Genomic DNA, 24850 nt, shown 5'->3' with positions numbered 1-24850 from the left:
CATGATGATAAATGGCGAACAGTTTGAAGTCATCAAGGATTTCATTTTACTTGGATCCACAATCCACAGCCATGGGAGCAGCAGTCAAGAAATCAAAAGATGCATTTCATTGGGCTAATCTGCTGCAAAGGACCTCTTGAAAATGTTGAAAAGCAAAGATGTCACTTTGAGGACTGTATGCCTGATCCAAGCTATCGTATTTTCAGTCACATCATAGGCATGCAAAAGCTATTTAGCAAATAAAGAAGACCGAAGAAGTGTAGCCTTTGAATTGTGGTTTTGGCAAAGAATTTTGAATATACCATGGATTGCCAAAAGAACGAACAAATCTGCTTTGGAAGAAGTACAACCAGAATGCTCCTTAGAAGTAAGGATAGTGAGACTGCATCTTACATACTTTGGACATGATTTCAGAAAGGATCGGTTCCTGGAGAAGGACATCATGCTTCGTAAAGTAGAGGATCAGAGAAAAAGAGGAAGACCCTCAATGAGATGGTGAGCATGGTGAAGAACAGGGCAGTGTTTTGCTCTGTGGTACGTAGGGTCTCTATGAGTCAGAAGTGACTCGATGCCACCTAACAACAACAACAACAGGAATGTATGTAAGTAAGCAATGTTTCAGGGGAATAAAGCCTATCTGCGAAACTTCAAGTTCTTCAGCATACTTACATGATGAAGACAGAAGCAGTGAATTACATAATTATAAGACTGTTTACTACACCTAAACTTTATGCTCTAATGATTTTCTCCAACCAGGGAAGAGAGTTTAGCAGACTCTACTAGAATTACCAGCAGACTTCCTCCATTAGAGAAAAATAAAACAAAACAATTGTTTAGGAAATCAGACATGATAAAGCAAACATTTGTTGAACTGTGTGGATCATAACCAATTATGAATAACGTTCCAAAGAACGGGAATTCCAGAACACTTCATTGTGCTCATGAGGAACTTGTATATAGACCAAGAGGCAGTTTTTCAAACAGAACAAGGGAATATCATGTGGTTTAAAATCAGGAAAAGTATGTGATAGGGTTTTATACTTTCACCACACTTATTCCACCTGTACGCTAAGCATATAATCTGAGAAGCCTGACTACATGAAGAAGAACTCAGCATCAGGATTGGAGGAAGATTCAATAAAAATCTACGTTATGCAGATGACACAACATTGTTTGCTGAAAGCCAAGAGGGTTTGAAGTGCTTACTGATGAAGAAGGTCAAAGACCACAGCCTTCAGTATGGATTACACCTCCACATAAAGAAAACAAAAACCCTCACAACTGGACCAATAAACAACATCATGATAAACGGAGAAAAGATCAAAGGTGTCAAGGATTTCATTTTACTTGGACCCACAATCAACACCCATGGAAGCAGCAGTCAGGAAATCAAACGATGTATTGCATTGGGTAAATCTTCTGCAAAAGACCTCTCTAAAGTGTTAAAAAGCAAAGATACTACTTTGAGGACTAAAACGTGCCTGATTGAAGCCATGGTATTGACAATCAAAAGAAGATGGAAGGAATACATAGAGTCACTATACCGAAAAGAATTGGTCGATATTCAACCATTTCAAGAAGTGGCATATGATCAGGAACCGAAGGTACAGAAGGAAGAAGTCTAAGCTGCTCTGAAGGCATTGGCGAAAAACAAGGCTCCAGGAATTGATGGAATATCAATTGACATGCTTCAACAAATGGATGCAGCGCTGGAGGTGCTCACTCGTCTATGCCAAGAAATATGGCAGACAGCTTCCTGGCCAACTGACTGGAAAAGATCCATATTTACGCCTATTCTCAAGAAAGGTGATCCAACCAAATGTGGAAACTATAGAACAATATCATTAATATCACACACAAGCAAAATTCTGCTGAAGATCATTCAAAAATGGCTGCAGCAATATATTGACAGGGAACTGCCAGAAATTCAGGCTGGTTTCAGAAGAGGACGTGGAACCAGGGATATCATTCTGATGTCAGAAGGATGCTGGCTGAAAGCAGAGAATGCCAAAAGGATGTTTACCTGTGTCTTATTGACTATGCAAAGGCATTCGACTGTGTGGATCATAACAAACTATGGATAACACTGTGAAGAATGGGAACTCCAGAACACTTAATTGTGCTCCTGAGGAACTTGTACATAGGTCAAGAGGCAGTTGTTTGCACAGAACGAGGGGATGCTGATTGGTTTAAAGTCAGGAAAGGTGTGCATCAGGGTTGTATTCTTTCACCATAGCTATTTAATCTGTATGCTGAACAAATAATCCAAGAAGCTGGAATATATGAAGAAGAATGGGGCATCAGAATTGGAGGAAGACTCATTAACAACCTGCGTTATGCAGATGACACAACCTTGCTTGCTGAAAGTGAAGAAGACCTGAAGCACTTACTAATGAAGATCAAAGACCACAGCCTTCACTATGGATTGCACCTCAACATAAAGAAAACAAAAATCCTCACAACTGGACCAATGAGCAACATCATGATAAACGGAGAAAAGATTGAAGTTGTCAAGGATTTCATTTTACTTGAATCCACAATCAACAGCCATGGAAGCAGCAGTCAAGAAATCAAAAGACGCATTGCATTGGGCCAATCTGCTGCAAAGGACCTCTACAAAGTGTTGAAAAGCGAAGATGTCACTCTGAAGACTAAGGTGCACCTGACCCAAGCCGTGGTATTTTCGATCACATCATATGCATGTGAAAGCTGGACAATGAATAAGGAAGACCAAAGGAGAGTTGACGCCTTTGAATTGTGGTGTTGGCGAAGAACATTGACTATACCATGGACTGCCAAAAGAAGGAACAAATTTGTCTTGGAAGAAGTGTGGCCAGAATGCTCCTTAGAGGCAAGGATGGCAAGACTTCATCTTACATACTTTGGACATGTTGTCAGGAGGGATGAGTCCCTGGAGAAGAGCATCATGCTTGGCAGAGTACAAGGTCAGCGGAAAAGAGGAAGACCCTCAACAAGGTGGATTGACACAGTGGCTGCAACAATGAGCTCAAGCATAACAACGATTGTAAGGATGGCGCAGAACTGGGCAGTGTTTCGTCCTGTTGTGCATAGGAGTTGGAACTGACTCGACACACCTAACAAGAACAACAATAACAATTGTCAATCATCCATATGCATGCAAAAGCTGAACAATGAATAAAGAAGACCAAAGAAGAATTGGTGCCTTTGAATTATGGTGTTGGTGAAGCATATTGAAGGAGGAACCAATCTGTCTTGGAATAAGTACAGTCGGAATGTTGCTTAGAAGTGAAAATGATGAGATTTTGCCTCATGTACTTTGGACATGTTTTCAGGAGGCACAAGTTCCTGGAGAAGGACATTATGCTTGGTAAAATAGAGGGTCAGGGAAAAAGAGGAAGACCCTCAACGGGATGGACTGACACCGTGGCTACAACGATGGGCTCAAGCAAACCGATTATTGCGATGGCTTAGGACAGGGCAATGTTTTATTCTGTTGTACACAGGATTACTATGGGTCAGAATCAACACAATGGTACCTAAGAGCAACAACAATTTCTTTGATGTTCGATGTTTTGGGGATCCCTTGATTTCAAGAAATCAACAGCTTTACAAAAGATTGCCAGAGTCCAGCAAAATTTTTGCCTTATAAATCTTAATTTTACCTCTACATTTTTGAAGAGAATGACTTAGTCAGGGCCTTACATCTGGACAGTATATCATATTCAAGTATAATGTCCCCAATTTAAAGAGATAAAAACTTAATGGCAAAGTAAAACTATTGATGGGGTGGTCCTTTCTGGCATAAAATTTTAATTGCTGTTGTTAGGTATCATCGATACCTATATCTCCAAAGTTACGGGCCGAAGTTACCACATTCTTAAATCTACATTCTAAATAGTAAAATTATGAACTTAATTTGTTGGCAGAAGATAATATTTTTTATAAAAGCAGTAATGTTGAAATTCTGAGTGAACTAATTACAATTTTATACTTTTTCACTTGTCTTTTAGATTAAAATATTATCCTAAACCAGAAGCATATTTTGGCACAAGTTGGCCTGTGACTGTGGAGTATGTTGCTGCCTCTAACTTTCCTACAACCTTGAAAAGAACACATGACTTCCAGAAGTGCCTGCCACCACAGATGCTTGTTACAGGAGATGTAGCCCCTTTCATCAAGGACTTTACTGCCCTTCAGAACATAGTCCTCTTTGGTATAAATACTCTTTACAAAGTGAATAATGCTACAGGTAAGGGCCTTATAAAGATTAAACAAAATCTCTACAGGCAGCCCTTGACTTATGCAGGGGGTTCTGTTCCTACAACTCTGTGGTAAGTCAGCTCTGACTTAAGTCGAAAACTTCCATTTTTTAAAAAATTTTCATTATTATTGACTTTTATTATCAGTATCGTTATAAATACAATCTTTATTTGTCTTTGGGGGTCTGCATGAGAATGCAACCAACAGCAAATTACACATACACACTGCAACATTTTATGTAGGACATATTACTACTGATAAGATGAAAAAAAGAAGGATGGCCCTAAGTTCAGTTGCTTGTAACTTAAACATATGGTAAGTTATGAACTACCTGTATTGTATTGAATAGATAAAGGAAAAAATATTAATTAAATCATATATATAATCACTACAACATATACTCTAAAGAGAAAGTCATGATTTCCTATGGACATCTATTCCACACATTTTCCACTAATGGTATGTTCTTTTATTTGGCATCTTTGTTGATCCTTGAAGCTACCAGAGCACCCCCAGCACATGTTTTTGTTTTTTTGTTGTTGTTGTTGTTCCATGAAGCCAGATAAATCCTTTTGTTTTGGGGTCATCAAAATTTTTGTTTGTTGTTTGTTTATTTTCCTCCTACATAGTTCTTAAATTTAAAGGAAATACATAAATCTCAAAAGGAAATCTGCCATGATTAATGGGAAAACTAGTAAGTTGACTTCTCAGTGCTTCCTCCACCCAACTCAATTAGTCATGGAAGAAGCCTTTGCTCCAGTCCTTCAACTGCTGGGTTTCCTAAAAAAAAAAAAAAAAAATGAAAAACAGGGATTCTACAATTGCAAATTTGAAAATATTGCATCATCTACATTTTCCAGATGTGCACTTAATGAATTGATCCAAGCATAAAACGTGATTATACTGTGTAAAAATGACTTAGGGGCAGTGTCTGACCTCCTCCAACCCCATAAGAGGGAAGGTGAACCAAGATCAACAGCACAAGGCTGAATGCCATGAGGCAGAGGTCAGACATGCTGCTTCTCTCCACCATCTTTACCACCTCTGACACCAACCATCCCTCCCACAGCATTCTCTACTTCTTTACTGGGTACGACAATTCATTGCAATGGCCACATCAAACTTACAGACCATACTCATGATTACAGAGTTTATTAGAGAAGTAACAGGTTACAATTCCAGTTTAGGAACACTCGGGATACTTTTCTTTTGTCAGGACAGTCTCTTCCCCACCATGCTCACAGGCATGCTTCTTGCTGACCCATAGTCTCTGCCCAAAGTCACCCAGCTTTCTTGCTTCATATGCTGGAAAGCCTACTGCACTGTCTTCTGCGAGTCTTTCCAGCAGGTGTCTCTTGCCAGTCTCTCCCTTCTTGGTGGTGGTGGGCTCTTCTCTCTCCTGGTTCTGGGATGGCTTATTTCAAGCCCAAGGAGATGGCAAAACTGACCAATCCCTTTAGGGCCACAATTACCCAATACACAGCCCTGGCCAATCACTTGAGTGGGAGTTACATGACAGTGGCGTGAAAGTCCATATTAAGTAATTCATTACACTGCAGGCCACCCCCCTGGCTTTTCTAGCCATGGTTCTTTCATATTTGGAGGATAACTTCCCCCTCCCAATCATTTTACGAGTATAAAGCAGTCATTAAGAAGTAGCCTTTCAATAAGGCAAAGAGTCCTAAGGGTGAAGTTACTCATATACCAGTCATTCAGGTCTGCTGCAGGCTTCCATCTGATCTGGTCAGTTTCTCCAAAAGTCATCTCACTTCACCCTTCTTGGTGTCCGATAAAATTTAACTGAGAGAAGATTATTCCCTTGCTTTGAGCCTCACTTGAGGTATCACCATACCAAAACCCTTAACAGACTTTAGGTTCCGCCACTATACTCCAGTCCAGCAGTGCCTCCCCGTTATACAACTCTTTCACACTTACAGATTCTACAATTAGTTTTTGCAATCACAGTTAACCCTATTAACAATCAACACTACTGAATCATATAACCCTATCAACATTTTCCCCCACCCTCTCTTCCCATCAGGAAAAGAGGAATCTATTCAGTGGGGATCTTCCCTTGTCCCCCTAATTTTCAGTACAAGCACATCTATAAAAGGGTGTAAGCCAGCCACTTCATGCCTTTATCTCCCCCTGTTTTAGAAAACCAATGTTTAAATTGCCATCCCTATCAAATCAGTACTTTGAAGAGACAAGCATTTCTTTTTTCTTGAAGAATATTCTGTTCTGGCTGGAACTTTAGCACCTGTATCCATAAGCAAAGTTCAGCCCAGAGCAAGACATCAAATTGCAGCAATCTACACCAGCTCATGGTGTCAAAACATCTTTCTTTTCATTAGATCAGGTTCTGGTCAGCTCATCCCTAGTCATCCAAGTTAGGCCACAATGGGTAGCAGCCTTAGACTCAAGAGTTCCCAAACACCTCCTGGCACTTCAGACAGCCCCTTCACACACTCATCCCTAGCCTCGTTGGACTAGGTCAATGAGTTCCACCCTTAAACTTCAGAAGTCCAACAACTCCTTTTACTTCTGACTAGCCAGCCTTTCTTCTCACTCTCATCCCTAGCCCCCATGGGCTAGGTCAATGGATGTCAATGGAACAAGTCCAAACTCAGTTTGTCTCTTTACTGCTGCACTTCCCCCACTTCCACTCATTGAGTAGGCCCAGGTTGTCACTACAAGTGAGCAGACCAAGCTGTCTACTCAGTGGCTCCCTTTAACTTCCAGTCTTGGAAGAGGGCTCCTTCTGATGGACACTGACTTTTCCTGCCTCCATGCATCTAACAACAAACCCCTTGCTGAAAATCCAAAAAGCAAGACAATCACTTTTTTTTCTTTCTTTTGAAGATCCTTGCTTCAAATGCAAATATCCAGTTCTCTCAGCAGTTCTGGGTGGTTCTGAGTGTCTTTTTAAGTGCAAAATTTGGGTGGGGCTCAGGTTTTTTACCTAAGCCCCCATATGGGATACACAGGGTTACTGAATTTAAACACCCTATGTTTCTCCCTGGCAAATCCTAGTTCCCCATTTAGCATATCCAATCAAGTATTGGCTGAAGGCAGAGTTATACACTGTCTGTAATCCATACCCACTACTGAAAACCCACTGCCATTAAGTTGTTTCTTACTCACAGTGACCCTATAAAACAGAGTAGAACTGCCCCATAGAGTTCCCAAGAAGGGCCTGGTGGATTTGAACTGCCAGCCTTTTGGTTAGCAGCCATAGCACTTAACCACTATGCAACCAGGGCTGTAATCCACAATACCCAATGTTCATTTCTATCTTACATTTAGGTCTGCTTTACATTAGGTAGGAGAAACATTCAATAGCCATAGTACATTCAGATAAACACATAATCCTAAACACATATCCCTTTTTAAAACTTTCTAGTTGCTTCTTCTCTTCTCTGCCCCTTAACTGTTTTCCCACTCATATGCATATAGTCTTGGCCCTCTGGCTAGCTGGAAGCAGTAGACCCTAGCTCCCTATCAATCATCCTGTTTGTGTGTCCTGGCTTTGGCCCCAGGCCACTCCTGTGGGGCTTCTCTCCCCTTAGCTGCACCATAACTTTTACTTCAGCCATTATGGGCAACAACAACCAAAACAACCATCCAAGAAGCTTTACTTCCCAAGCTCCTTCATTCTTTCTCTTACAAAGTTTCACACTTTCACGAGTCTGGACCCAATGTAAGGAATCCCACTTCTGAAGCCAACTGTAAAAACAACTTGCTTGTGGTGTTTGACCTCCTCTAACCCCACAAGGGGGAAGGAGAACCAAGATCAACAGCTCAAGGCTGACTACCATGAGGCAGAGGTCAGATGTGCTGCCTCTCTCCACCATCTTTACCAACTCTGACACCAACCATCCCTCCCACAGCATTCTGTACTTCTCTGCTGGGTTTGATAATTCATTGCAATGGCCACACCAAACTCACAGACCACACTCATGATTACAGGGTTTGTTAGGGAAGTAACAGGTTACAATTCAGGTCCAGGAATGCTCAAGATACAGTTCTTCCATCAGGACAGCCTCTTCCCAGCCATGCTCACAGGCATATTTCTCCCTGACCCTCAGTCTCTGTCCAAAGGCTGGGAAGCCCTCTGCACTGTCTCCTGCAGGTCTCTCTTGCCAGTCTCTCCTTCCTTGGTGGTGGTGGGCTCTTCTCTCTCCTGTCTCAGGGATGACTCATTTTAAGCCCAGGGGGATAGGGAAACTGACCAGTCCCTTTGGTGGGCCACAAATAAGCTGTCACACAGTCCCACCCAATCATTTGGGTGCAAGTTATGCGACCATGGTGAGAAAGGCCATATTAAGTAACTCGTTACACCACATACTGTTAATGTTTTTCACAGCAAAAAAAAAAAAATATAGAATCTGAAATATAAAGATGAGGAAAAGTAAACATTAATAAATGCAATACGTATTTTAGAAAACTAATTTCAAGATCTCATGATAGTGTTTTGAAAGACCAATGACTTCTTCATTGCAAATACCCTTTTTCAACAACATAAACTGTAACTATACACCTGGGCCTAATCAGATGGAATATATAGAAGTCAAATTGACTACGTCTGTGGAAAGAGACAACAGAAAAGATCAATATCATCAGTCAGGACAAGGCCAGGACCAACTACAGAACAGATCATCAATTGCTCTTATGTAAGTTCAAGTTGAAGCTAAAGAAAATTAAAAGAATTCCACAAGAGCCAATATACGACCTTGAGTATATGTCACCTGAATTTGGAGACCATCTCAAAATAGATCTGACACATTGAACACTAATGACTGAAGACCAGATGAACTGTGGGAAGACGTCAAGGATATCATAAATGAAGACAGTAAAATGTCATTAAAAAGACAGGAAAGAAAAAAAAAAAGACCAAAATGGGTGTCAGAAGAGACTCTGAAACTTGCTTTTGAATGTAGGCTAGCTAAAGCGAATGGAAGAAACAATGAAGTAAAAGAGCTGAACAGAGAATTTCAAAGGGCAGCTGGAGAAGACAAAGTACAATATTATAATGAAATGTGCGAAGACCTAGAGTTAGAAAACCAAATGGGAAGAACATCCTCAGCATTTCTCAAGTAGAAGGAAATGAAGAAAAATTCAAGCCTTGAGTTTCAATTTTGAAGGATCCTGTGGGCAAAATGTTGAACAACACAGGAAGCATCAAAAGAAGATGAAAGAAATACACAGAGTCACTGTACCAAAAATAATTGGTCAACAGTCAACCATTTCAGGAGGTAATAGAGGATCAAGAACCAACGGTACTGAAAGAAGAAGTCCAAGCTGCACGGAAGGTATTGGCAAACAAGGCTCCAGGAACTGATGGAATACCAATTGAGACATTTCAATAAACAGATGCAGTGCTGGAGGTCTTACTTGTCTATGCCAAGAAATTTTAAAGATAGCTACCTGGCCAACAGGCCAGAAGAGATCCATATTTGTTCCCATTCCAAAGAAAGGTCACACAACAGAATATGGAAACTATCGGCCAATATCATTAATATCACATCCAAGTAAAATTTTGCTGAAGATAATTCAAAAGAGGATGCAGCAGTATATCGACAGGGAACTGCCAGAAATTCAGGCTGGTTTCAGAAGAGGATGTGGAACCAGGGATATCATTGCTGATGTCAGATGGATCCTGGCTGAAAGCAGAGAATACCAGAAGGATGTTTACCTGTGTCTTATTGACTATGCAAAGGCATTCGACTGTGTGGATCATAACAAACTATGGATAACACTGCGAAGAATGGGAACTCCAGAACACTTAATTGTGCTCCTGAGGAACTTGTACATAGGTCAAGAGGCAGTTGTTTGCACAGAACGAGGGGATGCTGATTGGTTTAAAGTCAGGAAAGGTGTGCATCAATGTTGTATTCTTTCACCATACCTATTTAATCTGTATGCTGAACAAATAATCCGAGAAGCTGGACTATATTAAGAAGAATGGGGCATCGGGATTGGAGGAAGACTCATTAACAATCTGCATTATGCAGATGACACAACCTTGCCTGCTGAAGGTGAAGAGAACTTGAAATACTTACTAATGAAGATCAGAGACCACAGCCTTCACTATGGATTACACCTCAGCATTAAGAAAACAAAAATCCTCACAGTTGGACCAATGAGAAACATCACGATAAATGAAGAAAAGTTTAAAGTTGTCAAGGATTTCGTTTTACTTGGATACACAATCAACAGCCATGGAAGCGGCAGTCAAGAAATTAAAAGACGCATTGCATTGGGTAAATCTGCTGCAAAGGACCTCTTTAAAGTGTTGAAAAGCAAAGATGTCGCCTTGAAGACTAAAGTGTGCCTGACCCAAGTCATGGAGTTTTGAATCGCATCATATGCATGTGACAGCTGGACAATGAATAAGGAAGACCGAAGAAGAATTGACGCTTTTAATCGTGGTGTTTGTGAGAAACATTGACTATATCATGGACTGCCAAAAGAATGAACAAATCTGTCTTAGAAGAAGTACAACCAGAATGCTCCTTAGAAGCAAGGATGGCGACACTGCGTCTTAACATACTTGGACATGTTGTCAGAGGGATCAGTCCCCGGAGAAGGACATCATGCTTGGCAAGGTACAGGTTCAACAGAAAAGAGGAAGACCCTCAACGAGGTAGATTGACGCCAAGGCTGCAACAATGAGCTCAAGCATAATAGCGATCGTAAGGATGGCTCAGGGCTGGGCAATGTTTCATTCTGTTGTGCGTTGGGTCTCTATGAGTAGGAACCTACTTGATGTCACCTAATAACAACAACGTAACAGTTGTGCTCATGAAGAACTTGTACATAGACCAAGAGGCAGCATGGTTTAAAATGAAGAAAGGTATGTGTCAGGAGTATATCCTTTCACCATACTTATCCAATACCGCACAGTTTGGAGAAGGGTTGGACACATCTTTCACTTCATTTCACAATCTGTTGGTATGAAATAGTCAAATTGTTCCATACTTGGATTCAAAAGGGCAGCAAATTAAGCTTTTCTTACCATACTTATCCAATACCGCACAGTTTGGAGAAGGGTTGGACACATCTTTCACTTAATTTCACAATCTGTTGGTATGAAATAGTCATATTGTTCCATACTTGGATTCAAAAGGGCAGCAAATTAAGCTTTTCTTAAGCACGACTACCATACGATTATTCTACCGCATGAAAGGAGAAATACTAATTTTGTTGGTCAGCTAACCATCTCTGTAAAATTATTTGCTATCATATCATTCCAGGCCTGTGTCTTATAAACTGGGTCTTTCCTCTTAGTATATAAGAGTGAGGAATAGAGTAGAGAGTCTGAAGTTACTTAATTTGAAGTTTGAAGTGACAGACTACAAGACTTTGTAACATGTTCTAGTATTACTGAAATTATCTTTGAATTTAATATGTAATTTTGAGTTGTTTTCACAGGGAGAAAAATTGGGTTAAATTGTTGAAAACTAATGTGAAAGAAAAGTAGTCAGCCTTGTGAGCATAACTGCTTAAAACTTAGATATTATAAAATTAGATACTATCTTTTAGTGGCCATTTTCATTGCCAAACCTTTTTCTTTGTCACACTGACATTCAGGAGTCCCTGGGTGGTGCCAATGGTGTAGACTACTAGCCAAAAAGTTGATAGTTCCAACACACCAACTGATTCTAGGGAAAGAGGCCTGGTGATCTGCTTTTGAAAGGTCACACCCTTGAAAACCCTAGGGGGCAGTTCTACTCTGCACATATGGGACCTCTATGAGTCATATTTCACTTAACAGAAACTAGTAACAACAAAAGTGATTATTTTCATGGGTAACCCCTCTCCTTTGTCCCATTGACATTCAGAATTCCTTGAGGAAACCCTGGTGGCATAGTGGTTAAGTGCTACAGCTACTAACCAAAGGGTTGCAGTTTGAATCTGCCAGGCACTCCTTGGAAACCCTATGGGGCAGTTCTACTCTGTCCTATAGGGTCGCTATGAGTCGGAATTAACTAGACGGCACTGGGTTTGGTTTCTTTTTTTTGGAAACTCTTTGAATTAAGTAGAGAATAAGCAAAATTGATGTACTGAAAACAAACGAAGAAGTAGTAAAAAAAAATATTTATAATTGAGTTAGTTTACCTTCAGTAGAAATAAATATGTATTTCCATAAAACTTTTCAAAGTATCATTTAGCTCACTCAGCTATTCTTTAGTCTTTAGAAGTCTTTTGCTTTTCACATGGAACTTGACTTAATTTTATTGGATTTAATCCATAAACTAAAATTAACAGTTTCAGGCTTTAAGTTAGAGGTAATCCTTTATTGTTACTGCTGATGGTAATAAGAACTGGTGTTGAGTTTTTCATTTTTAACTATGTTAAATCCTCAACCAGCTCTTAATCTATAGTGGCATCAGGTTTCAATTTTTAAATACAGATATCCTAATAATGGAGAGCTCATATTAAATTTGAAAAATAATACTAGCTAATAAATATGTAATAGGAAAAGAAAGCTTGCCTAAATTTGATTTTTTTCACAGTGATATATAAAATAATAAAGACTGAAGCTCTTTTAAAACTGTCAGAAACTGGATGATTCATGTTAATATAATTCAAAGTGCTTTAAAAACTTATTTGATTTCAAATTTAATCATCTATTACACTTAATTGAAAATATACAGTGTGTATAATATAGGGTTAAGAGAGTAATATGAGGCAGGAAATGCACATTTATTGAACACCTTCCATGTCACTGAAATTGAAATTGTGCCAAGTGTTTTTTTTCTTTTTCTTTTCTTCTTTTTTCCATCATCACATTTAAATATCACTACAGCCCTGAGAGAAAAATGTTATTGTCAATATTTTACTGACAAAGAAACAGGGGCTTAGAGAGCTTAACAATTCATCAGCTGGTAAGTGGTGATAGAGATTTGCACCCTGGCATTAAAGTCCATGCTCTTGCACCTTATCAAATAACTTCGTAAACTGGCCCCTGAAATCTGGGATAGTAGCTTGTGTGTGTGCATGTGTACTTTAGGTGGAAGTGTACGGTGCAAATTAGTTTCGCTTTCAAAATTTTGTTTTGTGACATTGGTTGCAATCTCCTTGTCTTAGTCATCTAGTGCTGCTGTAACAGAAATACCACAAGTGGATGGGTTTAACAAAGAGAAATTTATTTTCCCACAGTCTTGTTGGCTAGAAGTCCAAATCCAAGGTGTCAGCTCCAGGAGAAGGCTTTCTTTGTCAGCTCTGGAGGAAGGTTCTTATTATCAATCTTCCCCTGGATTAGGAGCTTTTCTGTGCAGGAACCTCAGGTCCAAAGGATGTGTTCTGCTTCTGGTGCTGCTTTCTCTGTGGTATGAGATCTCCAACTCTTTCCTAGCTTCACTTTCCTTTATCTCTTGCAAAAAAAAAAAAAAAGTGATGCAGGCCACACCCCAGGGAAACTCCCTTTACATCAGATCAGGGATGTGACCTAAGCAAGGGTGTTAGGTCCCACCCAAATCCTCTTTAACCACAGGCAGAGATTATGATTTATAACACATAGGAAAATCACAAAATCGAGGACAACCACACAATACTGGGAATCATGGCCTAACCAAGTTGACACATATTTTGGGGGGACATAATTCAATCCATGACACCCTGCAATGTGTTAGCACTCTCCCCCTTTCCATCATGGGTTCCCCATGTCCATTGGTCCAGTTTTCATATCTATTCCTGCCTTTTTGTCTTGCCTTTGGGTAAGAGTTGCCCATTTGGTCTCATATACCTGATCGAACTAAGAACTTTCCTCACGTATGTTACTGTTTGTTTTATAGTCCTGCCTAAACCTTGTCTGAAAAGTGGGCTTCAGGAGTGGCTTCAGTACTGAGTTAGCTGGTGTCCAGGGGCCATAGTCTTGGGGGTTCCTCCAGTCTCTGTCAGACCAATAAGTCTGGTCTTTTTTTGTAAATTTTGCTCTACGTTTTTCTCCTGCTCTGTCCAGGACCCTCTATTGTGATCCCTGCCAGAGTGGTCTGTGGTGATAGCCAGGCACCATCTAGTTCTTCTTGGTTCAAGCTGGTGGAGGCTGTCATTCATGTGGTCCTTTGGGCTAATATTTTCCTTGTGTCTCCGGTTTTCTTCATTCTCCTTTGCTCCAGACTGGATGGGATCAACAGATGTATATTAGATGGCTGTTCGCAAGCTTTTTCTAAAAAAACTTTATTGTGCTTTAGGTGAAGGTTTACAGCTCGAGTTAGTTTCTTATTCAAAAATTTATACACGTATCATTTTGTGATTGGTTCCGATAGCCACAATGCGACAGCACTTTCTTTCCTCCTTTCCCCTAAAGTTCCCTGTGCCTGTTTGTTCTGTTCCTGTTCCTTCCTGCTTTCTTGTCTTGCTTCTGGATAGGAGTTGACCATTTGGTCCCTTATATTTGATTGAACTAAGAAACACATTCTTCACCTGAGTTATCGTTTGTTTTATAGGCGTTCCTAATCTTTGTCTGAAAAGTGGGCTTCTGGAGTAGTTCTAGTTCTGACTTAGTGGACTGTCTGGAGACCATAGTCTAGAGGGTTTCTCCAGTCTCTGTTAGACCAGTAAGTGTGGTCTTTTTTTGTGAATTTGAATTTTGTTCTACATCTTTCTCCCACTCTGTCAGGGAATCTCTGTTGTGATCCCTGTCAGAGTGGTCAGTGGTGGTAGCCAGGCGCCATCTAGCTCTTCTGGACTCAGGCTGGAGGAGACTCTGGTTCATGTGGTACTTTAGGTCTTTGGGATAGTATTTTCCTTGTATCTTTGTTTTTCTTCATTTTCATTTGCTTCGAATGGGGTGGGCCCAAGAGATACATCTTAAATGGCTGCTTGCAAGGTTTTAAGACCCGGGATGCTACTCACCAAAGTAGGATGTAGAACATTTTCTTTATGAACTATGTTATGCCAGTTGACCTTCATGTTCCCCAAGACCACGGTCCCCAACTGTCAGCCCCAACAACTCGGTCACTCAAGGTGTTTGAATGTGTCCAGGAAACCTGTATGACTTTGGTTTGGTCAATTTGTGCTGCTTTCCCCTATATTATGTGTTGTCTTTCCCTTCATCAAAGCTGACGCTTGTCTACTATCTAGTTAGTGATTTACCCTCCCCACCCCTCCCTACCCTTATAACCATCAAAGGATTTTTTTTTTTTCCTGAGTGTAAGTGTTTTTTTGCAGAGCCATGGTGATACAGTGGTTAGGAGCTAAATCTTTTTTCGAGTTCTTAAACAGTGGTCTCATACAGTAATTGTCCTTTTGTGATTGACTTAGTTCACTCAGCATAGTGCCCTCCAGATTCACACATGTTGTGATATGTTGCGTGGGTTCATCATGGTTGTTTATCATTGTGTAGCATTCCTTTGTGTATATGTACCATACTTTATTTATCCACTCATCTGTTGATGGACACTGAGGTTGTTTCCATCTTTTTGCTATTGTGAATAGTCCTGCAGTAAACATCGGTATGCATATGTCTATTTGTGTGAAGGCTCTTTTTTCTCTAGGATTTATGTATGCCTAGGAGTGGCATTGCTCAATCATATAGTATTTCTATTTCTAGCTTTTTAATGAGGTGCTGTATTGTTTTCCGCAATGGTTGTTCCATTTTACTTTTCCACCAGCAGTAAGAGTTCCAATCTCCCCACAACCTTTCCAAAATTTGTTATTTTCAATTTTTTTGATTAGTGCCAGTATTGTCGGGGTGAGATAGTATCTCATTGTAGTTTTTTGATTTGCATTTCTTTAATGGCTAAGTATTGTGAACATTTCCTCATATGTCTGTTAGCCACCTGTTGGTCTTCTTTGGTGAAGTGTCTGTTCATATCCTTTGCTCATTTTTTAATTGAATTATTTGTCTTTTTGCTGTTGAGATGTTGAAGTATTTCATAAGTTTTAGAAATTAGACCCTTGCCTGATACATTATAGCCAAAAATTTTCCCAGGCTGTAGGATCTCTTTTAACTCTTTTGGTGAAGTCTTTTGATGAGCATAAGTGTTTAATTTTTAGGAGCTCCCTGTTACCTAGTTTCTCTTCTGGTATTTGTGCCTTGTTACTTATGTATTAAGGCCCCTAGCATTGTCCTTATATTTTCTGTTGGGATCTTTAAATTTCAGATTTTATATTTAGGTCTTTGATCCATTTTGAGTTAAATTTTTGTATACGATATGAGGTATGGATCTTGTTTCATTTTTTTACAGATGGACATCCAGTTATGTCAGCACCATTTGTTAAACTGTCTTTTCCCCATTTAATGGCCTTTGGGCCTTTGTCAAAATATCTGCTGTTTATAGACAGATGGATTTACACATGAGTTCTCAATTCTGTTCTGTTTCTCTATGTGTCTTGTGCAATTACCAGACCGTTTTGACTACCATGACAGTATAATAGGTTCTAAAATCAGATATTTTAAGGCCTTCCACTTTGTGCTTTTCTTCAATCATGATTTACTTATTCAAGGCCTCTTCCATTCCCATATAAGATTGGTGATTTGTTTCTCCATCTCATTAGAGAATGCTGTTGGAATTTGGATCAGTATTGCATTGTATCTGTAGATTGCTTTGGATAGTATTGACATTTCCACAATGTCGAGTCTTCCTATCCATGAGCATGGTATGTTTTTACATTTATGTAGGTCTCTTTTTATTTCTTGCAGTAGTGTTTTGTAGCTTTTTTTGTACAGGTCTTTTATGTACCTGGTTAGATTTATTTCTAAGTATTTTATTTTTTTAGGGGTACTATAAATGGTATTGCTTTCCTGACTTTTTTTTTTTTTTTGGAAGCTCTTCTTAGTGTAGAGAAATTCAACTAATTTTTGTATGTTAATCTTTTATCCTGCCATATTGTTGAAATCTTCTATTAGTTCCTGTAGTTTCTTGTGGAGTTTTTTTGGTTTTCTGGTTTTATGGGTATGTATAAGATCATATCTTCTGCAAAAACAGACAGTTTTACCTCCTCCTTACCAATCTGTATGCCCTTTATTTCTTTTTCTTGCCTTGTTGCTCTAGGTAGGACTTTCATCATGATGTTGAATAAGAGCAGTTATTCAAGCCATCCTTGTCTGGTTCCCTTTCTCAAGGGGAATGCTTTCCATCTCTCTCCATAGAGAATGATGTTGGCTGTTGGTTTTGTATAGAGGAGGTTTTATGTTGAGGAATTTCCCTTCTATTCCTATTTTATTGAGAGTTTTTATCAGGAATGGGTGTTGGACTTTGTCAAATGCCTTTTCTACATCGATTGAGATGATTATGTGATTCTTTTATTTATGTGGTGGATTATGTTGATTGATTTTCTAATGGCGAACCATCCTTGTATACCTGCTATGAACCCCACTTAGTCATGGTGTATTATTGTTTTGCAATGCTGTTGAATTCTATTAGCTAGAATTTTTGTTGAGTATTTTTGTGTCTATAATCATGAGGTATAATGGTCTGTAGGCTTTTTTGTTTTTTGGGCTACTCCGTTGCCTGGCTTTGGTATCAGGGTTGTGCTGGCTTCGTAGAATGAATTTGGGAGTATTCTTTCCTTTTCTATGCTCTGAAAATTTTGAGAAGTATCGGTGTGAGCTCTTCTCTGAAAGTTTGGTAGAATTCTCCGAAGAAGTCGTCCAGGCCAGGACTTTTTTTCGTTGGGAGTTTTTTTGTTTTTGTTTTTATTACCTCTTCAATCTCTTCTTTTGTTATGGGTCTATTTAGTTTTTTCTACCTCAGTTTGAGTTAGTTTAGATAGGTGATGTGTTTCTAGAAATTTGTTTTCAAATTTGTTGGGATAAAACTTTTCATAGTATTCTGTTTTGATCCTTTTTATTTCAGTTGCGTCTCTTTTCTTATTTGGGTTATTTGCTTCTTAACCTGTTTTTCTTTTGTCAGTTTGGCCAATGGTTTGTCAATTTTGTTGATCCTTTCAAAGAACCAACTTTTGATCTTGTTGATTCTTTCTATTGTTTTTCTGTTCTCTATTTCTGCTCTAATCTTTATTATTTCCTTTCTTTTTTTTTTTTTTTTTTTGTTGCTCTCTTTCTATTTTTTTTTGAGTTGTAGGGTTAACGTTTTCATTTCGATCATTTGTTCTTTTTTGATGTGTGTATTTATTGCTGTAAATTAACCTCTAAGCACTGATTTTGCTCTGTCCCAAAGATTTTGGTAAGATATATTTTCATTTTCATTTGATTCTATGAATTTTTTATTCTGTCCTTGATTTCTTCTATTACCCAGTAGCTTTTAAGCAAGGTGTTGTTCAGTTTCCATGTATTTGATTTCTTTTCCTTACTGCATCTTTTACTGATTTCTACTTTTACGGCATTATCATTAGAAAAGACTCTGCATTATTTCAATATTTTGGATTTTGTTGAGGCTTTTTTTGTGGCCTAAAATGTGGTCTATTCTGGAGAATGTTGGAAAAGAATGCATCCTTTGCTGCTGTTGAGCAGAGTGTTCTGTATATGTCTACGAGGTTGACCTGGATGATTGTAGCATTCAGCTTTTCTGTATCTTTATTGAGTTTCTTTTTAGATGTTCTGCCCTTAACCAAAAGTGGTATGTTGAAGTCTTATTGTGGAACTGTTTATTTCTTTTCAACAATGTTTCTTTTATGTATTTTGGAGCCTTATCATTGCTGTGTATATATTTAGTATGGTTATGGCCTCCTGTGTATTGACACTTTAATGATGAAACCCTGGTGGCCTAGTGGTTAAGTGCTACAGCTGCTAACCAAAGGGTCAGCAGTTCCAATCCGCCAGACGCTCCTTGGAAACTCTATGGGGCAGTTCTACTCTGTCCTATAGGGTGGCTATGAGTCTGTCTTTAACGATTATATAGTGTCTTTTCTCATTCTTTATGGTGAATTTTGCTTTAAAATCTATTTTATTGGAGATTACCATTGCTACTTCTGCTCTTTTTTTTTGGTTATTGTTTAATGGATACATAAATATTTTTCTAGCCTTTGAGTTTTAGTTTATGTCTTCATGTCTAAGATGTATCTCTTGTAGACAGCATATAGATGGATTGTGGTTTTTGGTTCATTTTGCCACTCTGTCTCTTTTCTGGTGCATTTAAGCCATTTATATTGAGTAATTATCAATAGGTATGAGTTTACTGTTGTCACTTTTTTTTTTTTTGTGGTGTTGACGGTTTCTTTGTTCCACTTAATTTTCTGTGATGAGTTCTTTTTGTTTATTTTATTTCATTTCTTTCATTAATGCTGATTTTGTGTTTACTGAGTTTTTGTTTTTCTTCTGTTTTATTTTGATGGGTAGCTTTGTCAGCTTCCTTTCTGGTGACTTTAAATTTACCTTCATTTTTCTTAGTTTAAACCAATCTTTTATTTCTTGATATTGCCTTGACTTCTTCTCCGAATGGAAGTTCTATAACTACACCATTTATTTCCTCTTTTTTGTTTTGACATTGTCATCATTCATCTGTTGAGTTCTCTGGTTCCCTATTTGCAGCCTTTTAGCTTTGTTTTATTTTTGAGAATTCCCTATCTGGGCTGGTATCTGGTTGATCTGTGTTCTAGTCTTGGATTGTTGTTTGATATTCTTGGTTCTCTAACCAGAGGACTCCTTTAAATATTTCTTGCTATTTTGTTCTGGTTTTTACATATTCCCTTAATTTTTGTTTATCTGAAAATGTCTGACTTTCACCATCATATATTTTTTTTTTATATGAAAGACAGTTTTGCTGGATATATAATTCTTGGCAGGCAGCCTTTTTTTTTTTTTTCCTTCAAGGCTTTATATATATCATCTCATTGCATTCTTGCCTACATGGTTTCTGCTGAGTAATCAGAGCTTAGTTTTATTGGTTCTCCTTTGTAGGTGATTTTTTGTTTTTCCCTAGACAATTTCAGGGTTCTTTCTTTGTCTTTGGTTTTGAAAAGCTCAATTCTGATATGTCTCGGTGCCTTTCTTTTGGGGTCTGTCCTATATGGAGTTCATTGAGCTTCTTGCTTGGATATCTTCTTGTCTTTCATGATACTAGAGAAGGTTTCTTCTATCAAATCTTCAACAGCTCTCTCTGTGTTTTCCAGTAAACCCCCCCCCCCATTCTGGAACTCTAATCAAACAAGTATTTACTCTTGATAGTATCCCACATAATTCTTCATTTTTCTTTGTTCTTTCTTCTGATTTTTTCCTCTGACAAATTTTGTCAAGGGACTTGTCTTCATTCTCACTAATTCTGTCTTCCATTATCTCAGTTTTGCTCCTGTCACTTTACATTGAGTTGTCTAGTTCTTAAATGTTATTGTTAATCTTTTGAATTTCTAGTTGCTTTTTTTGTATGGTTTCTAGTAGCCTATTTATTCTGTCATTTTGTTCTCGTATTGTTTTCCTGAATTCTTCTATTGCTTTGTCTGTGTTTTCCTTGGTTATACCTGCATTTTCGCTGATCTCTTTCTAATTCAAGTAGTCCCATCACCTCATCTTCCTCCAGCAGGTTTTCTCATTCTTTATTTTGGTTGTTTACTGGAGCCATCTTGTCCTGTTTCTTTATGTGATCTCATATTGACTGTTGTCTCTGAGGCATCAAGAAGTTATTATATTTATTTATTGATTGTGTGATTGTGTACTGCATCTTGAATTATTGTTATGTTTGCTTTGATACATCTGAGTGGGTTGGGTGTGTGTGCTACTCTGGTCACTAATCTGGCTGTACTGAAGCTCTCGCTTCCTGTCTCCAGATAGGGGGAGCAGCTACTACGTGTGTGAGCATTGTGAGCATGAAACTCTATTCACTGTTCTTGCAGAGCTGCTGAAGATGTAGGTAGCATTTTTGGTGAGGTGATGTATCTGTCCTGCTGGTCCTGGTTGTGGGTGCAGGGGGTGTTCTCCCTGGTCATTGGGTTGGATATTGTGTGTGCACTCAGCCCCTTTTTGAATTTTCAGGGCAAAGATGCCGAGGTCATCAGTCACTAAGTGTGTGGTGAAAAGACTCTCACCAACAGTCCTGGGCAGGCAGGGCTGTGTGGGGGTGTTTGGAGTAGTTACAAGTCACTAGTTGCAGCGGGGAGCAATGTGGAAGGTAAGGCAGGGAGCTGTCAGCTGGCCATGTGTGCCCAGTTGGAGGGTGGCCCCATCCCCTAGAATGTGTCACGGGGGGATATTTCAGCCAATCCTTGGGTACCCAGTGCAAAGACAAGTGCCACAGGACCATCTACCAGAGAGATATAATCCTCAGCAGTTAAAATAAGGCTTAAAAGGCATATATCTACTATTCCAAAGATAGAACTAACATAATAAATTAAATACATAGTAAATTAAGTTTGTTTATTCAAAAATCATTTATACTGTTACTATAATGTTGTTTTTAGGTGCCGTTGAGTCAGTTCCAACTCATAGTGACCATATGTACAACAGAAAGAAACACTACCTGGTCTTGCTCCATCCTCACAATCATTATGTTTGAGCCCATTATTTATTGCAGACCATCTCATTGAGGGTCTTCCTCTTTTTTGCAGACCCTCTACTTTACCAAGCATGGTGTCCTTCTCCAGAGATTGATCCCTTCTGATAACATGTGAGACATAGTCCAAAATATGTGAGACATAGTCTCACCATCTTTGCTTCTAAGACGCTTTCTGGTTGTACTTCTTCCAAGACAGATTTGTTCTTTTGGCAGTCCATGGTATATTCAATATTCTTCCCCAACATCACAATTCAAAGGCATCAATTCTTCTTCGGTCTTCCTTATTCATTGTCCAGCTTTTGTGTGCAGATGAGGCACTTGGGTCGAGTACACCTTGGTCCTCAAAATGACATCTTTACTTTTGAATACATTAAAGAGTTCTTTTGCAGCAGATTTGCCCAATGTAATGCATTGTTTGATTTTTTTAACTGTGCTTCCTTCTATGGGCGTTGATTGTTGATCCAAGTAAAATGAAATCCTTGACAACTTCAAGCTTTTCTCTGTTTATGATGATGCTGCTGATTGGTTGAGTTGTAAGAATTTTTGTTTTCTTTATGTTGAGGTGTAATCCACACTGAAGGCTGTAGTCTTTGGTCTTCATCAGTAAATGCTTCAAGTCCTCTCGGCTTTCAGCAAGCAAGGTTGTATCACCTGCATATCACAGGTTGTTAATGAGTCTTCCTCCAATCCTGATCCTGCATTCTTCTTCATATAGTCCAACTTCTTGAGTTATTTGCTCAGCATACAGATTGAATAAGTATGGTGATAGGATACAACCCTGATGCACACCTTACTGATTTTAAACCACACAGTATCTCCTTGCTCTTTTTGAAAGACTGTCTCTTGGTCTATGTACAGTTTTCTCATGACCACTGTTAAGTGCTCTGGAGTTCCAATTCTTCTCAATGCTATCTGCATTGACCCACACAGTTGGATGCCATTGCATGGTCAATAAAACAAAGATAAACATCTTTCTAGTATTCTCTGCTTTCAGCCAAGATCTATCTGACATCAGCAATGATATCTCTTGTCCCATGTCCCCTTTTGAATCTGTCTTGACTTTCTGGCAAATACTCTCTTGATGTACTGCTGCAACCATTTTTTAATTATCTTCAGCAAAATTTTACTTATGTGTGATATTAGTGATATTGTTCAATAATTTCTGCATTCTGTTGGATCATCTTTCCTTAGAAGGGGCAAAAATACAGATCTCCTCCAGCCAGTTGACCAGGTAGCTGACTGAAAGAGATCCATATTTTTGTCCATTCCAAAGAAAGGAGGTCCAACAGAATGCACAAATTATGTAAAGTACTATTTAAGATGGAAACCCCGGCAGTGTAGTTGTTAAGAGCTACACGTGCTAACCAAAAACTCAGCACTTTGAATCCACTAGGTGCTCCTTGGAAGCTCTATGGGGCAGTTCTCTCTGTCCTATACGTTGCAATGGGTCAGAATCAACTCGACAGCAACAGGTTTGGTTTTTATTTTATTTTTTTCTACTATTTAAGATACTGGAGTCCTGGTGGTGCAGTGGTTAAACATTTGGTGCTAAAAAAAAGTCAGCAGTTCATATCCACCAGGTTCTCCTTGGAAACCCTATGGGGCAGTTTTACTCTGTCCTGTAGGGTCACTATGAGTCAGAATTGACTCAATGGCAATGAGCATTTAAGATACTGGAAAATAAATATATTGGTGGAAGAATATATAACAGCAGTGACAGCCCATGCCTAAATAACTCATGATTGGTAGCAGGCAGTAGAAAATTGCTGGAAATGTGACTGAAAATGAAGATGATATTCAGTGAGCATCTTGAGGGTGGAATGGGGAGGTCACTAAAAGAAATGGGTGTGAGTAGAGGTTGAAAAAAAAAACGAAACGAAATAGATGGATTTGAGAGATATTTAAAAAAAAAACTTAATTGGTAGGATTAGAGATACTGGGTGGCACAAACAGTTTGTGACTGACTCCTAAATGAAGGTTGGCAGTTTGAACCCACCCAGCAGCACCACAGAAGAAAGGCCTATTTATCCTCCTTGTAAATATTACAGCCAAGAAAATCTATGGAGCAGTTTTACTTTGCAACACATGGGATCACTGTGAATCAACCAGAAAGCAGTGGGTATGGGTATTGGTAGAATGTGGTGATAAATTAGACGGACAGAGTGAGGGATAATAAGGTTATCAAGCATGAAATCTGGAACTCTGGTATGAGGAATTAGGCGTATAGTGTAGCTACTAATTGAGCTGGGAAACACTAGGGGAGTATAGAAGATAGGGGTTGGTGAGTTCTGAATGATGGTGAGAAATTTAGTTTTACACATGTTGAATTTAAGGAAACTGTAAGATGGCCATGTGACAAAGTAGACTTAATGGTTCTACATGTATATGTGTAGAACTCAGGGGAGAATTCTTATATGCAGATTATTTTGGGGATCATTAGAGATAAAAAATTACTGATTCAATGACAAATCACGGCATTTTTGGCTTACAAAGTGGTTTTAGCTTTAAAATTATTTTTCAAAGTATAGTTGTCATGGATTGAATTGTGTCCCCAGAAATGTCTGTCAACTTGGCCAGGCCATGATTCCCAGTACTGTGTGATTGTCCACCATTTTACCATCTGATGTGATTTTCCTATGTGTTGGAAGTCCTATCTCTATGATGTTAAAGAGGTGGGATTAGCGGCAGTTATGTTAATGAGGCAAGACTCTATCTACAAAATGAGATTGTGTTTTAAGCCAACCTCTTTTGAGATATAAAAGAAGGAAGCAAACAGAGAGACAGGAAGACCTCATGCCACCACGAAAGAAGAGCCAGGAACACATGTCCTTTGGGTTCAGAGTCCCTGCACTGAAAAGCTCCTAGACCCAGGAATGATTATGACAAGGACCTTCCTCCAGAGCCAGCAGAGAGAGATAGCTTTCCCCTGGAGCTGGCACCCTGAATTTGGACTTCTAGCCTCCTAGACCGTGAGAAAATATATTTCTCTTTGTTAAAGCCATCCACTTGTTGCATTTCTGTTACAGCAGAACTAGATAACTAAGATAATAGCACTGGAAGATTCCATAGGGAAAAAAAAAAAAAAAAAAAACCTAGATTTCTCAGGCTTTCCCTAAAACATAATAATACAGGCTACATTGGGCCACATTCTTCCATGTCAACTAACTGCTGGAGTTCAGTAGCAGCTTCCTCTCCTTGAAATAGTTTTT

The 24850-nt window shown here is 39.0% G+C and overlaps 1 protein-coding gene across 1 annotated transcript in view; it reads left to right on the top strand.

Annotated features, from left to right (window-relative positions):
* C1H6orf58 (chromosome 1 C6orf58 homolog) overlaps nt 1-24850 on the top strand; it is a 90584-nt gene that overhangs the window by 16885 nt on the left and 48849 nt on the right. The window contains exon 5 of the mRNA XM_064294820.1: nt 3993-4231. Within this exon, the coding sequence (XP_064150890.1) occupies nt 3993-4231 (239 nt within the window). The remainder of the gene's footprint in view (nt 1-3992; nt 4232-24850) is intronic.

This window comes from Loxodonta africana, chromosome 1 (assembly GCF_030014295.1).
Source record: "Loxodonta africana isolate mLoxAfr1 chromosome 1, mLoxAfr1.hap2, whole genome shotgun sequence".
Classification (NCBI taxonomy): domain Eukaryota; kingdom Metazoa; phylum Chordata; class Mammalia; order Proboscidea; family Elephantidae; genus Loxodonta; species Loxodonta africana.
This window is presented reverse-complemented; position numbering and strand designations above follow the sequence as displayed.